The sequence below is a fragment of the Parus major genome, chromosome 2, assembly GCF_001522545.3.
Source record: "Parus major isolate Abel chromosome 2, Parus_major1.1, whole genome shotgun sequence".
NCBI lineage: Eukaryota > Metazoa > Chordata > Aves > Passeriformes > Paridae > Parus > Parus major.
In genome coordinates, this window is record NC_031769.1 from 115,522,206 (window position 1) to 115,539,382 (window position 17,177).

At 38.0% G+C, this 17,177-nt stretch overlaps 1 protein-coding gene across 3 annotated transcripts in view; it reads left to right on the forward strand.

Annotated features, from left to right (window-relative positions):
• Positions 1-17,177, forward strand: part of NKAIN3 (sodium/potassium transporting ATPase interacting 3) — a 335,000-nt gene that overhangs the window by 301,289 nt on the left and 16,534 nt on the right. For 2 of the 3 annotated variants that reach the window (XM_015648869.2, XM_015648887.2), the window contains exon 5: positions 8,438-8,498. In XM_015648869.2, coding sequence (XP_015504355.1) covers positions 8,438-8,498 — 61 coding nt within the window. Of the gene's footprint in view, positions 1-8,437; positions 8,538-17,177 lie in introns of all 3 variants that reach the window. The other variant, XM_015648896.3, reaches the window with a different exon arrangement.

The window sequence follows — 17,177 nt, forward strand, 5'->3', positions numbered from 1 at the left end:
TATCCAGTTCTTTTTTGGTGATTTTGTCTGCTTAGATGTAGATCTCCTTTCTCTTCCTTCTCACCACCCTCATCCCCTACACTTTCCACTGTTTTGCTCTTAAACTTTCAATGTTTAAGGTTGCCTTTATTTTACACTTTTGACTTTCACTATATCCAGTTGTATCATCAACAAGCAATTAATATATTTCAAGATAAAACACTGTTCTGACCAGTCATGTTTAAATACTATGTTCAGTGTTTTTACCTATTTAAGACTTCCTTTTCATTCCAAATAGGAAATTTAGATCTCTATCACACAATAGACAACCACATAGATAGGAATTAATGCTTGGGGTTTATTTCTAATCTCTTCTCTGAGTAAAGTACAAAGGTTCCCAGATGACTTCTGTGGCCATAACTCATCTTGGAGCACCAGTACCCCAGCCCAGTCTGTGAAGGTTGTTCTGACATTTTCAGTGTTAGCAGGTGAAATTCTGTCACCTACAGAATTATACACAAAATTGGATTACACAGTTTGCTCAAAATCTTCTGTCTTTCAGATCTCAGAGCACAAAATATTATTTCTAAGGACTTGCAGCAAAAACAAAGGAGGGAGAATAACCCAGAGCTAAGCTGAAGAACAAGAGGGGAGAGAGAACACACTAAGTTTTCCCTTCTTGGTCTCAGCCCTAGCAAGGCTGGGACACATTTTGGCAACAAAACACAACATTCCTCCATCTTGACTGGTAAAGTCATTTTTGGGCAACTGGGTAACAGGTATACATTTATGCAGCTGGAGAAATAAATTCCCAGACTGAGGGCAGGCAACAAAGTTTCTGATCTTGGCCTGGAAAAATCAGATTGTCAATACAATTTTTTATTTAAAGCAAAGAGACACAGTGGGAACAAAGACTTGAAAGCCACAAATACACAGTAACTAACAGGTGTAGGTAGTAGTCTTTTCCAGCATGGTGCTGGGCTTCCAGTGGTATTCAGGAGGAATTGGCTCCTGCAGTATTAGCCAACAACAACCTCTGTGTATTTTAAGAAAAGACATTTTAGTATCTGCTCAATTTTTTCTCCATGATAAATATATAGCAAAAGTACCACCAAGCTCCTGTCACCCATTTACAGAGTCCTTAGCACATTTTAAGGGTTATCAGGGTTTTAAGTCTCTAGGAACTTTCCTCTACAGCTACAAATGGCACAGTTGGACCAGACCAGCTCTGTGCCATGCTGATTAAATTGGTAGACAATATCTCTACAGCCTGAATTTTATTCAACTCAAATCAAATAGATTTTAGGAAGATGAAGGAGAAAGAAACAGAAAACACAGGGTACTTCAGCTGCTGCTGCTACCTTTTTCTACTATATTTTCTGGACATTTTTCCAGTTGTTTGGGTGCTTTTATGATTTTAGATTCCTAAGTACTTTCAGATTGAGCCTCCCCCCACTAACAGTGAAAAATGTTACACATTTCACCATATAATTCTGGAAAACGCAGACATACCTTTGAAACTGTTCTTTAATTCAAAAAATTGCACTCAGTTTTGAATTTATCTATAATGATAAAGTTTTACAATATGTTTCTAGTAAAATATTAATAATCAAGCAGTAGAATGCATAATTGTGTAGTGTCATATAATTGGATAACTATTTACTACAGTAGTAAGTGGTTATTATTGTGCTCCAGCTATATACTGCTGTTACTCTGGATCTTTTTCCTTTTTCATTGTCTTGGAATATGTAGAGTTATGGTTTCTTTGTGCCTGATAATCTTAAATCATATTTCTATCTTGCTGAATCGTGTATACACACAGATACTGGGATAATATCCTGTTTCCCTTATGTATCTCCCATTCTGATTTAGCACTTTTCTATTCTTTAATGGAGGAAAAGGGCTTTACAGTCCTCTCTGCAGAGTAATAAAAGTGCTAGTGGCAAGTAGGTAGCTAAGAAGATTAACTACTCATGTTTCAGCTTTTCCTCGGTAGTTGTTAGCTCTTCTGAAAATGCTAATGAGGAAACAGTAATAGTCAGAATGTTTTGTAATTTAATGCATTTTTACCCTTTTGCTCAGTAAATTCACTCTTGTTACACAGTCTCCATTTTATCAGTTAAATTTAAGACATCTTCTCAAGCTTTGTATCCTACAATTTTTTTATGCATAAAGATTCAGTTTTAAAAGTTTCTTTTCTTTTCACACTTCCTCAGTCTTTGTGGGAAATTGGATAATAGTGAAGGATCTTGCAGAAAAAAAGGAATTGTGTTTGTCAAGTTACAGTTTTGAAGATAAATAAGAAATAATGATTTTCAAGTCTCATCAGCAAAAAAGAAGTCAAGAAAAAGTCGTACTCGCTGCGATGGCAATCTGGGCAGATTGTATGTGTACAAGAAAGAGTGTGAAGCTCAGCTTCTACTTTGATTGGAGAAATCTCCCAAATCTGGTTTACCTACAATGTCACATACATCCTCTTGGAGCCAGGATTACTGCACATTTATTTTGTTTATGAGGACGGTTCCATGTTGTTGTAACAAGATCTCTGCAAGGCTCTGTCTAGCTGCTTAACAGTGGAAAGTGCCCTGTTGTACACCTGACCTTGGAGATTAACCTGATAGCCCAGGGCACTGCTTTGTGTAATCTTAAATACTTAGGGAAGACTCACATATCAGCTTTGAACCAGTGGAACTGCAGTATGCAAAGCTGATAGGAAAGTAATCTCATACTGTGAGAGCGTATTTAAAGGCCACAGCTGATGATGACAAAGCAAAGCAGGAAGATTTAAATCAAAATTATCCAAATCATCAATTTTAATAAAAAGCATTTCAGTCTGCAGAAAGCAGCCTTGATTTAAATCATCACTCTAGTTTTATTTTGCATTTGCCCTTGCTTTCGTTAGGAAAGGTTAATCCACATTAAGCAGTAACTATTAAAATACATTAATTAGCGAGTAAACATACATTTTTGCACTCAGTTTGATTCTTATTTTTAATAGGATATATTCTAGTAATATCCATTTATTAAAGCAATTATATCTCACAGCATATATTTGCTCAAATGATTAGTTTTTTAATTTCTTACATGTTTTAATAGTTTCTCTCAGTTTAATGATGGACAATTATATAATCTAATTTCACTTCTATTAAATTAGGCATTTACATTTCATGCAGATGTCCATAACTTAAGCTTGGAGATTTAAGTCAGACTAAAGGATTAAGGTCCTCTTGAGACTCTGCTGCCTGCACAGAAGAAAAATAGCAGAGATTACTACTATTTTATTTCTACCTAAGGATATCAGCAGAAAATAAATTATGCATCAAAAGCCTTGATAATAACATCATATCAATGTACCCATGTTCCACTAATAAGAAATCCCTTTGTGGACTCCACACTGAAGTCTCTGCCAACTTATAGGTTAGGTGACAACTGTTTCTCACAAACTGAAACTATCCTTCACTATGACTTGGAGAATTCAGCAACACTTATCAGCTAGTCATTGAAGAAATAAGGTTTTTGGTGGGAAAGTTCTGATGGGTCTAAAAATGCTGCATGGTCATGTCCAAAGAACTATGGCTCAATATTCAATGACAGGTGGTGTCACTCGGGGGCCCACAGTGGGTCTGGTGTTATTTCATGCCTTCATTACTGACAGTAATTAATGCAGTATTGGGTGCACCCTCAGCAGGTTTGCTGATGGCACCAAGCTGAGTGGTGCTGTTGGTGGGCTTGAGGGGAGAGATGCCACACTGAGGGACCCTGGCAGGCTCAAGGAGTGGGCCCATGTGAACCACATGAGGTTCAAAAAGGCCTCGTGCAAGATCTTGCACCTGCCTCAGGGCAATCCACAGCACCAGGCTGAGGGATGAATGGCATGAAAAGAGCCCTGCTGAGAAGAACTTGGGGATCACAGTTGATGACAAGCTTAAAATGAGTCAGCAAAGTGCACTTTCAGTCCAGAAAACCAATTGTACCCTTGGCTGCATCACAACAAGTGTAACAGCAGGTAAGGGAGGTGATTCTACCCCTCTACTCTGTTTTCATGATATTCCACTTGGAGGGCCATGAGAATATTTGGAGGGCTGAGAGAGTTTGGGGCTATTTAAAATTTATTTTGGGCTTTCAATTTATAAAGGGGACTTCTAAGAAATATAGAAAGAGGCTTTTTACCATGGTCTGTGGTGAGAGGGCAAAGGGTAAGGGTTGTAAATTGAAAAAGCATAGACAAGATTGTACATAAGGAATACATTTTTTACAGTGAGGGTGGTGAGGCACTTGAGTGGGATGCCAAGAGCAATTGTGGATGCCCCATACCTGTAAGTGTTCAAGGACAGGCTGGATGAAATTTGAGAAACCTGGCCTAGTGAAAGATGTTCCTGCCCACAGCAGGGAGGTTGAACCAGAAGAGGTTTAAAGTCCCTTCCAACCAAAACTATTCTCTGGTTCCCTGAAATAGCTGAGTATTTTATGTATTGCTTATTCTCTCTAGAGAAAGATGTATACCCTAACCACTATGTAGATGGATGAAGGCTGGGAACAGCAGCCTCTACCCACACTTTCCCACCTGATTTTCTGCAGAACGGCACTGACAGGTGTCTTCTGAGACACTTAACTAGACTGGGCTCTCCTGGTAAGACAGTCTTGTATACTGCAGGGATCCCAGAAGGTTTCTATGCCTTGAACTCAATGTTTTTGAGACAAGGCCTCCTGGCTGTCTTTTTCTCTCTGGATCAAGCCAAAGACTCCTATTTATACTTTCAGGTGCTAGTGATCTTTGATGCATTGGACATCCTGTTCCAACCACTTCATTGGTCTCTTTCAATGAATACTGAAACTCGAGATGACCAAATTAAGAATCTTCCAGCTCATATGCAACATATTTGCTTTAGTTATCAGGGAACACACATTTCAGTCTATCACTTGGTGCTGGGCCAGTAGCCTACATTTCCTGTACCAAGACTGGCAATTAGCAAGATGGCTAGATGGGTTCACATGAGCATAACACTATTAATTAAACAGCAGCTGCATTAATCAAGATACCAAAGTAATTTGTTGGAATAAATATTTTATTAGCATGTCCATCAGTAACGCAAAATAAGAGGATTTAATTAATTCATTTACAAAAATATTCACACAGTGGTGGCTGTAACTCTGTTTAAGGACCTGGAAACAGGTCTCATCTGTCAAAGGGTATATTCCCACTTCATCCCTTCTAGTTAATGGTGCTGTAGATATCAGGTATCCAACTATAACTACTTGTTTGTTAGTCACAAGGTAAGCCTTGCTTGCCCCCCGAGCAGCAACACCTGACAATTGATGCTAAAGGGCTCTTTTTTCTCCTTGTTGCTTTATTCCATCAGAAACATGCATTCTGACATTTAACTACAGAAAGATATTATTGGATTATGGAGGGTTATGGTTAGTCACCTCTTTTTTTTTTTTTCCCCCTTGAAAAGACCACAAAATTGAAAGAGGGTGAATATATATATATATATATATATTATTTATATATATATTATTTCTCCTGGTATTAATAACTAAACAGATGGGGAAAATGGTGTGTTTTAAACTATACATCATAAATACAACAGCTACCAGTGATTTCTAATGCTGAGGAATATAAAGAAACATATTTCTGAGAAGTAGAGAAAGGCTGCTGATTTTTAAAGAAGGTCATAGATTAGGCAAAGTGTGTTTGAAGCATTGAAGTGAGTGGGAAAAGATTAAGGAGAAGGTCTACTGGAAGAGCAGGATGAAAGCTCTTAAGACTGTTAAAACTCAGGCTTGTCATGACCCACATTTTTGGAAGACTTTTTTGAGCACTTTTGCCTATTGCTTTCTCTGTGTCAGGTCATTTATTACTTGTTAGAGTGGAAGTCTTGCTGTGCTTTATCCACTTGTCCAACATCTTTGATATTTGAGAAATCTGCTGGAAGCACTTACAGAGACATATTTTATATAATATGCATGGATATAGAGCACACATGTACATATCAAGAAAGAATTGCGTTTATAAAAATAAAATTAATTTAATACAGAATACTACTAATAAGAAAAAATAATTGCATGATGGGGAAAGAGTGAATAACTATAGAATTTGATCTTCCTTCACAAACACTTAACCCACAGTCTGTACTACAATTCACTTCTATCATTTTCATTATTTGTTCAGCAGTTTTACTCTTTAAAATATTTTAGTCATGTTTAAGAAAAGGAAACAAACCCAAGTGACTTATACAGTCAAATTGCACAACACAAATGGTGATCAGGAAACCTTGAAAATAAACAGTTGACGTCCTGTCATGAAAAATCACCCTTTTTCTGTGGTACAAAGGCAATATTTTTTTAATTATATGTAACCTTCAGGTGGCACAAGCACTGCATCTCAGGATTTGTCTTTTGATCTCTTGGAAGCCTTTATATTTTATTGTCTTAGTTGTCATCCCTGAAAGGTGCTCTAAATTGTGAAGTTTAAGGAAAAAATGTGCTTAAGCTGTCAAGGAGTCTGTAAGTGAATGCTGGCCCTGGATGTGCTGGCAGCAGGGCTGTTAGATCCCATTGTCATTAATAGCAGGGGCTGGACTTCTCCAGGTGACCCACACAACTCTCAGCAGGTGAAGCGAGCACGCAGTGACCCAGCCAGCCCTGCGTGTCTGTGGGTCCGTCCTGCTGCAGCCTCCCTGGCACCAGGCACATGGGGATGGGCAGCTCAGGCATGGATCTGTCCTGGCCACATCCAGCAAGCGCCTCCTGCAGATCTGGATTGCATTGCCTCAGAGCATCAGTGCAACAAAGTGCTGATGCACAAAGTGCTGCTCACCTGAGAGAGAGTGTGGCAATACCACGCATAAACTGGACACCAAAAAGCAGTCAGGGAAGCTGCTGATGCTGTAGTCTGCTCAGAATGAGAGAAAAGTTGGATTAAAGTCACTTCGTCAAAACACCAGTGAGGTGGATGCCATGGAGAGGAAGCTCCAGTGGGACAGTGCCACAGTGCTGTGACAGCCCTCACTCACAAGTAGCTCAGCTTCAGCATACTGTAGATTAATTCTCTGTGGGAAGATTAATCCCTTGGAGAAGGATTAAACTGCAGTGAACTAGGGCCACTTTATTTCTGAATGGGGAAGGCCACACAGGGATTTAATGTACTTTATCTTATGTGCATTGATTTCACAGCTTTAGTTAATTCATCTTGCATTCCCTGAATTCCCTTGTGTGGACAAGCTTTTTTGTCTGCAGAGAGGCTTTTGGAGCTGCTTGTAAAGCTCCTCGTGCAGCCCAACCAGAAAGCAGGTTGGAATGATTTCTCTGCTTCTGAAGGAGCTTATACCTGTCTAGATACTATTAAATTACCTCTTTCTCAGATGGCTGATCCGTGACATCCTTAGAATAACTATTTTAATTAGATTTTTTGAATGGACCAGAGAAAAAGGAGTGTTCTTAAAACTAATCTCTGGGCTATTTTTGAAATCTCTCATGAAGAGTCTTTTCAAGGCTTTCAGATAGCATGAATTGTGTACAGCTGCACAAACAATATTTTCTCAAGACTGGACATGTCTGGCTGTGCAGTTTAATAGGTTTCCTTGCCCAGTGGGATTTTCTTCATCTTTGGTCATGGCCATAAGAAAACATTTTGTCTATATGGATAAGGAATGAGTGGCATTTCTATTTCTTGATACTAAAGATCTCAATCCCTTCCTTTTGGTGGCACAAGTGACACAGTTCTGGGTTAAGGAGGATGTTTTTGTGGGGGCTGCTGTTAAAATAATGGCATGGTTTGACTGTTGTTGTTCTTTGGAGAAATGCTACTGTTCATTTCCTGCATAGTTAATATGAACTATTGGTAAGGTGTTTCCTGATGTCAATGAATCATAACCCAGTTTTACTGTCCAGTTGGATGGTGACAATTCACCTATCAATTTAAAATTTTGCCTAAGAGTTCTTCACTGGGACACTTCATGCAGCACCAAAAGACAACTCTTGTGGATTCCATAGAAGTGTTACTATGACTTAATTCTGTAGCAGTCAATAAATATTTTGACATTTTAGTAAGCATAGAGGTGCATAGGGGGCCTGCATCCATGTGGGAAAAGCTGTGTGAGAACAGAGGTATTGAAGAACAAAGAAATGTAAATAGCTGAACATCAGGGTACAGATATTTCCCACAAGTATTAATAGCAGTATTCATCAATATCGATCCCACTGGGACTAGGAAATATTTTAAACTATAAAATAAATATTTATATATAAAATATATGTTATGCAACTTGAGCAAAAGAAAGAAAATTATTTTAGCTGTTTGTGACCATTTGCACTGAAATCTGTAAATGTGGGAAACAGTAATAGGAAAAAGTAAGTATCTTAAAAATTTAGCAGTGATACCTGCATATCATTGTAGTAAAAGCTCTGTATGTATTCAATGTGTTCTAATGTTGGCTTTTCCTCTTTTTTCACACAGCTGGTTGGATTTGTGTATGCCTGTTATGTGATCAGTATTTTCATGGAGGAGGAGGACAGCTGTAAGTACTGATACACACCTCACCATCTCTGGAGCCAAGGTACCTGGGCTGAGACTTAGTCTTGCATTGAACTACCAAGGCAAAGAACAAAGTTTGAAAAATGGCAGAACTTGGCATTCATGTACACACCCAATTATGCTTGAAGACATACTTATTTAGGTACTAACAAATTGTCGAGGTAGGATTGCACTTTCTGAACTTCTTCATAGGGATTTGTGAACCTCTTACATGAGTCACAGTGATGAAAATTATGTCATCCATGTGGCATACGTATAGATATATATGTATGTCTTTATGTATGTAAATTTACATTTGAATCAAAGTTCCTGAAGCCTCTTAAACTGTTTTTCCACAACTTGTTTGTCAACAGTAAAATTATTGGAGAGGACAGACAGAGCCATTTATAGTGTGCAGTATCACTCTGATCAATAATTAGGTGAACCTGATCTATGCTCAAAGGCACCTGTATTTAAAATGCTGACCCTATATTCATAACTTCATTTTGTCAATGAAACCCTTATGTACATACTCATATTGTTCTGAAAGTGCACACCTTAAGAAAGTATTTCTCAAAAAGTCATTAAGAGGGTATTGGAAAAATCTGAATATGCTGAACATTTTGGTAGGATGCTGTGTGAAAAGTGGTTGTGGGAATTGCCTGAGGATGTTATGCATATAGCCATTGGTAAAAGCAGTAGAGAGAATGGAAAAATATTGGATGAGCAGAGGAGCAAATACAAGAACAAATTTAAAAAGGGACAATTTGTGATCATTTAAATTACTTCCACTCATTTATAAGGAGGTAAACAGTAAAATAGCTCTCTCTAGGGGAAAAAGAAGAATGAATGTCAACAGTATTTTATGGTTATAGGATAAATAACATGCAAATATTTATTTATAAACTTTTATTCATATATCTTTACACAGTTGTTTTGTTTCTTCACAGAATAGGTCTACTGGGTGAATATCATAGGAAAAATTAATTTAGTCTATAGGAAAGTATTTGATAATACCTGGAAAATCTTATTGAAAACATAATTCAAGTATTTCATGTCTGTGATGGAAAAGCAGATTGTTTCATTGAAAAGAGTGTGAAGAGCTATAAACAAAATATTTTTCCATTGCTAAAAATGGTGCAATGTTCAGTTCTCCGTCCTAATACAACAGACATTAGTATCAAATCTATTTTAACGCTTTCATTTAAAGACTTTTATTAGGAAGAAAATATCAATGAGATTCTCAGATAAAACTGAGTGGTAAGGAGCCATGAGCATGTGTGCACACAGTGTACTGTGGAAAGGCAAAAGGAGCCTGGATAAAGATGGGTGCTGCAAAGGAGAAATATCAACACTTGGAGAAGAGGCATAATATGTAGGGCTCAAGGAGGAAAAGCCCAGAAAATGCTTCCTGGGAAAGCTGGAAACTTCCAGTTAGGCAGGAGCTGGAAGCACAGGGTATCAGCAGATGGCACAGCAGCACCATGGCTGTGTGGTGGGATGTATAAACACAGCCTTTGCTCAGTGAAATGCAGATACTACTACTCTCCACAAGGCTACATGAGTCCCGGCAGTAGCCAGGGCTTCATAGGGATAGCTGGAAACTTTGTTCATGAGACAGTTACTAACTAGATGCCCAGAACAGGGAGGCTACATCAGGTGTTAGGGGAGGCCTGCAGGCTGATGAGGAAGGCACAAACTCCAGTGCCTTTGAAGAATGATTATGTGTCACATGCACATCCACATGCAAACAGATGCATCTGTACCTGGGAAGACAGACTCTTCCCTTTTTACACAAATATGTTATATTATTGTTGGGTTTGTTAAGCCCTTTATAGTGTGCTTCACACACCTTGTTTTAGGTGTGTGTGAGAGACAAAACTCCCAGCAAAGAATACACGTTCATGGAAGCTGCAGTCATGTGCTACAGAGCATATGTGGTTTACATATGCAAGCCCTCATGGGAGGGTTTTCATCTTTTTCTGCTTGTCTTTCAGAGCTGTCAATGACAATTTGTTCTTCTGTTACAAGTGAAAATCGCCTCACTTGTCTGGAAAATATGGTGTACTGTCCTTTGTTAGGAATGGACAAATTTCCCATTTCACTTGTATCTTTACGTTTGATCTTCTACTCTCAGGTGAATGGGTTTTTTTGGTTGGGAGAGAATGACATGGGGCAGGAGCAAGAGCAGTGCAGAAAAGAAGGAAAAAGAGGAGCAAAGAAGCAGCATAGGTGCAGCTAGGAGGTTTTACAACCATTGGAACAAAACAATTTCTGATTTGTTACTTTTTTATTGCCTTCTAAGATTCTGAATTGTATCAAAAACAAATACCTTACTTTGTGTCTTAGTGCCCGTTTGTGTTTTAGAGCCCTCTGTGCATATAGATAAATACAATATAGACAGATGTTAATCCCTTCTTAGGAACCCCACAGATAAGTTTTGAATAAAGAAACATCTGCTTAAGGCACAGTGAGAAAATGTTTTGGTTTGATCATTAGCTGAGAAGAACAGGATTTATTCTGGAGAAATTCACATTGCTAACTTGCAGCATAATGAACAGAAAATTATTCTAGATCTAAGTACAGTGGTGCTTCAAAACAGATTGAAAGCAGACAGTATTTACATCAGGATAAAAGTCCAGAAACCTGCAAGTAAGGCCAATTTTATACATTTTGATATGACACAGCAGATCTTTTTCTTAGGTAGATGCATCTATTCCATCATATTTTAGCAGTAGTTTGCAGAGAATAAATCCTCAGCCATCTGAGTGTCAGAGCCCCACTAATTAAATACACTCTGCAATATTCAGTATATCGAGTTAACCCCAGTTCTTGGTTTAAACCCATCAGGCAGACTTAAAAATTAATAATAGCTGCCTGTTTAGCCTCTGTGCAGTGCTTAAATGGATTTTGAGCCTGACATTTCAGCTGATGGACACTTTTCTGAACAGTAATAATGCTTGAGGAAACATTTATTTCCAGATATTGCTCACCTTACCTACATTTCATACTGTAGTTAACTTTTACTTAGAAGGAAGATAGTAAGAGGTCAAAAGGAATGAAAAAAATAAAAAAAGACATGTAAAAGGCACACTATGGTAGTGGGGTTAATACCTTCCATCATTCATCCTAATGAAAATGTCTATTTATATCTCTTCCCTTCATTTTTTCATTTCTTTCTTTGTAGATCTATCAATCTCTATAAGCCCTTTAAAAGGAGTAGAATATGTGAAACCTGTGATCATAAAAGCCTGTCACTATCCTGTTTGTGAATCATTTTCTCCTAAAAATGAACTCAGAAACTGATTTCCACCTTGTCAGAATTACTGTTTTAATTCAGTGGAGTCTGGAGACTAGGCAAAATACATTGCTAAAATAATGATTAAATTTCTAAATAGATTCTGGAGTTTTTTGAGAAACAGTTGATAGCACTATTGCTGCTAGATGCTAGTTCATTAATGTGACACTGACACATGTCAGAAATGATAGTTCTGTACTGTGCTAGATTTTGTGTAGTGGAAACTGATTTATAAACAAATTGCATGAGGAAATAACAGTGAAATCAAAATGGAATGTTTGTCACAAAGCTATAGGTGTGATTCCAGCATTTTTGTAAAAATGAGGCTGAAATGCCAAAAAGGCCAAATGAAACTTAAACCTCTTTTGGTCAGGAACAAAAATAAAGGAAAGGGCTTCCATTCACCATGAAGATTTATCCCCTAAATGAAAACACAAGAGCAAAATTAATAAGGAAAAAAACATTTCTTTTTTGTCTGTCCTCTATGCTAGTTGTGTTCAGAGCCCAGCTGTACTTTCAGAGCAGAAGGAAGATGAATTTGTTTTTACAAATTACAAGTTTCCCCATATTGTGGTACCAATATGACCCTCCATATGCTATCATTAGAAAGATATTAAGTAAAGCAAGATACATTATTACTTCCACTGAAAAAATACTGCATTGCCTTATCTGACATATGGCATTACATTCATTCACACCATTGAGCATCTGTTGTCAGTAATCAAACGAGAGAAAGAATTTTATATCACATTTAATTTAATATTTATAGTTACACTGTAGGTCCAGCAGTGATAAATTTCTTATAAATATGCTATTTTTTTGCAAAGTGAATGAAGAACTGGCTAGCAATAATAGTAATATTAAAAAGCACTATACTAAATATACTAATATTAAAATATTTGATTACCTTTATATATAAGCACCCAAATTTCCTTAACTAAGGGGTTTTTGGGAACCAACTACTACTATCTTTATGTTAATTGCAGTTGTATATGCAGTTGTGTCCATTTACCTTCTGAGAATTTTTGTGATAAAGTGTTTGATATCAAAGATCACCAAGAAGGAGGATTCTGCACTACTCTTCTGTTGGGCAATGCAAGAATCAAACCTCCTTAGTCAACAGCTGTCCTAAATTACCTCCTTGAAAATGAGGACTGAACAAAACTTGCCAAACAGCAGCACAGGTCATCACTGGGCTTTAGCACTCTCACCTTTCAGCCATAATGACTTGAAATAAAATGTGTTGTTCCACACCAGTGGTTGAATACGCTTGACACAGGCTTTTAAAATGACAGTAAGCTTTACTGCTTGGCAGTGGAACAGCACTATAAGCTGCCATGTTGACAGAATTCTCCTGACTTCAGTGCTTCTGGATAACAGGAGTGACTACTGGGATTCTTAGAAGGCTTGAAAGCAGTTCCCACTTTTCTCTTCACCTGGACAAGAAACCCAAAACCCCAGAATTTTGACTCACCTGTTTTGGAAAAACAACAGTATCAGGTATTTTTGCCAGGTATACACATTGCTAGGCATAGAATAGTAGTGGATTCATAACCAGATGTATTCTGTAATTCAACTGAACAGTTTTCTAAAAATAAAAAGTGGCCTCCTGCAGAGATGAAGTGTCCAACATACCTGTCCTCAAAGGAGGTCTGTGATATCTGGAAAGCCAAGGGAGCCCAGCCCGTGCCACAAGTGGTTCCTGTTGCTCCTGGCACTGAGGTGCTGCCCACATTTCAGGGTGGCTCATTCCCTGCTAGCAGCCTCTGTTGTCATCCTGCAGATGCCCACCATGAACTGAAGGAGGGGTTGTGGTGTGGCCAGAAATGTCACCAGGCATATCCAGGAGGATTCCTCAGTTCAGCTGTGGCCCAGGACAACCCCACCAGACATTTAATGGAGACAAATGTCAAGCTGCAGTTTCTGTAGACTCTAGAGGTCTGTCCAGCTGCAGTTTGTTGATTAGATAAAGACTCATCTGTTTACTACCCTAATTACACCTGACTCCGCTTTCTCCTGCAGTGGAAATATAAAGGATAAACCTCTGTTCTAACAACACTTTATGATTTAACAACATTATATGGTCCTACAGTCCTTTGGAGTCCTCTTTATTTATTGTTAGCCTTAGTATGTGAATTACCTGAAAATGCATGCTCATTCCTACACTAACAAAATGAATTCTGAAGCATTTAATAAAGGAAGAAATACTGCAGGGATCTTACACTATTTAAATTACCTCTAGATACTATTTCAATTTGTTCTCTTTTTTTTTTTTTTTTTTTTTTTGCATTCAGTTATTATATATTACATCAGAAAGCATTTGTTCTAGTTCCTATGGAGACAGATGCATAGATATAATGCACACAACCAAGGGTAAAATCTTTGAGGTGGTGTAAAAGAAAAGCAATTAAACAATATAAATATAAATGTTAGGGGAAAAAAATCTTGATTCTAGATAAGCTATTGGCAAAAAATTGCAGCAAAGGCATGATCCCCCCCTTCTTTTATTTCTGGATTATTCATGGATGAATAATCTCTTACAGGAAAGCAAATCTAAAATATATATACATTTACTCATGCAACTGCCTACTGTTACATTCCTCTAGCAAAATACACAAAATGGTTTTCATTTCCAGTTGTGTTCTCCATTGACTGTTGCAGAACACTGTTCTAAGAGATTGTCTTAAATATCAGATGGTGCACAGTATATGGAAAGGGGAGTCTTAACTGTGGAGTATTTCTAGCAGCAGCAGAAGTTACCTACTTGAAAGTACCATATGTTTCATGTGGAATGCAACATGTGAGGTTTGTCCAGATAGGGTGCAGGAAAAATGTGAGGAAATGGCATCACTTAAATGAAGTATAAGCTAACTCAAATTTTTCATTGGCTGAACATAGCTTACTCTAAAGTGTGAATCAAATAACTTGAGGAAATCCTCCTTGAGTTTCTAAACCACTTCAGTAAAATATTTTAGTCTATCCTCAGTAAAGAATTAATTTCTTAATGTTGGGTTGCTTGAATAGGTATGGAGACACAATTTCCATGCAAGCCACCAGCTCATTGATTTTTCATTAAGGAAGGGGATAAATCACTCAAATAGTAAGAGTACATCCTGTGCATTCCCACAATTCCTCCCCTAAGCACAAGTCAGAAATTTCTTCCTGAAATTCAGTAGAGAAGAACCACCTCAATCACTTTAGAAAAATAATATTATTGGATATCCTCCAGAATATTAGTAGGTCACAGCAGTAGTGATTAACTCACAGTGCAGTTTTGAAATGTTCTTTTGTGGGCAAGGGCCAAGTTCCCAGAGCCAGCTGTATCTGGCACTACAGGCAGCTCAGTGGGTGAGGCATATTCTCCTCTGCTTCATACACTGAAATGATACTTGGTCATTTTGATCAAATTGGAGTTCTCCAATATTTTTTATTGTTTTTTGTAAAAAGTTGAGTAAGAGTCTGAGAGTAAAATTTAATATTTTTTAAAGATGTCTGTTATACCAATGAATTGTGTGAGAGTTCATCTGCCAAAAGGTGCAGAGCTGCAGTCATTAGCTTCTATCCACAGTTCTCAGTTCTGACTGTAGAAATATGCACATATATTATGTAGCCATTTAAATGAGACTTCAGGAGCACAGGTAAAGCATTTAGAAATATTTGTAAGGAAAGCAAGATAGATTTTATGTACTTTTATCAGAAAGCACTAACACAATTTTCTGAACAGAGGTATGTGTCAGAATGGTATTATATCATCATGAGAAAATTGTACCTGTTTTGATAAATATGTATGAGTGTATATATGTATATGTGTGTGTAGGTGGATATGTATATCCATATGGATGGGTATGTAGTTGAATATATACATATTGTGGTTCAAACACAGGTATATACAGACTTAACTTTGAATTGATTTCCAGACTGATAGCTAGGGAAGGCTAGTTCACTACTACCTGATCAATTTCTATTTTACAAATATAACTAATGTTAAGCATTTCCACCATGGATTCAGAGAATTTAGACTAGATATATGGAAGAATGTTTCAGAATGAGGATGATGAAACACTGGAAGAGGTGGTGGTGCCCCATCACTAGAAACAAAACTGAAGATCAGCAGTCTGATCTAGACGAAGATGTTCCTGCTCAGTGAAGAAGGATTGAACTAGATAGCCTTTAAATACTTCTTCTAAATTATTTGATTTATGATTATATATTATGGTATTCTATGAATATTATATGCCATATCATATATATATATATATATACACACACACACATCTGCGCAACTATGTACAAATTCAACAAGGGCAAAGGCAGGGTCCCACACCTGGGGAAGAACAACCCCATGCACCAGCACAGGCTGGGGCTGACCTGCTGGAAAGCAGCTCTGCAGAGAAGGACCTGGGGGTCCTGGGGGACAACATCTGTCCATGAGCCAGCAGTGCCCTGGTGGCCAAGCAGGCCAATGGTGTCCTGGGCTGCATTGGGAAGGGCACTGCCAGCAGGTCAAGGGAAGTGATCCTGACCCTCTCCTCAGCCCTGCTCAGGCCACACCTGGAGTGTTGTGTGCAGTTCTGGGCTCCTCAGGACAAGGAAGAAAAGACCCTACTAGTAGAGAGTTACAAAGATCATTAGGGAACTGGAGCATCTCTCCTGTGAGGAAAAGCTACAGGAGCTGAGCCTTTTCAGTCAGAAGAGATGAATGAGAGCAGAACTTACCAATGCATGCAGCTATCTTAAGGGCGGTGTCAAGAGGATGGGGCCAGACTCTTCTCGTGGTCTCCAGTGACAGGACATGGGGCATTGGGTACAAACTCAAACACAGGCAGCTCCACCTGAGTATGAAGGAAAAAAAATCTTTATTTTAAGGGAGGCAGGGCGCTGGAACAGGCTGCCCAGAGAGTCCATGGAGTCTCTTTCTGTAACTAGTCACCAACAGCAACCTGCTGTAGGTGAACCTGCTTTAGCAGCAGGCTTGGACTACACAATCTTCAGAGGTCACTTCCAACCCCAACAAGTCTGTGATTTTGTGATAGAAGAGAATTATCTTCAAGTAGAAATATACTTATAATCATGCAGTTTTCTTTAAACTGGAGATCATACCTTCCCTGAAGATTTCTTTGTTTACTACTGTAATAATACTCTTATTACAATGGAATAATAAATCTGATTTTAGGGGTTATATCATTTAATGAGATTTCCTCAATAGTTCTTAGATCCATGTATTACTTTCCTATTCCCAAATACTCTATATGCCCTTTTTTTTAACTGGCTCATTTGATTCTAGTTTCTACTAACCTAACTTAATATTGATTTTGTTTTAGTCTCCACCTTCCACCTCCCTGGCCTTTCTGTTTAAATTAAATCTGTCTTTAAATGGATGCTATC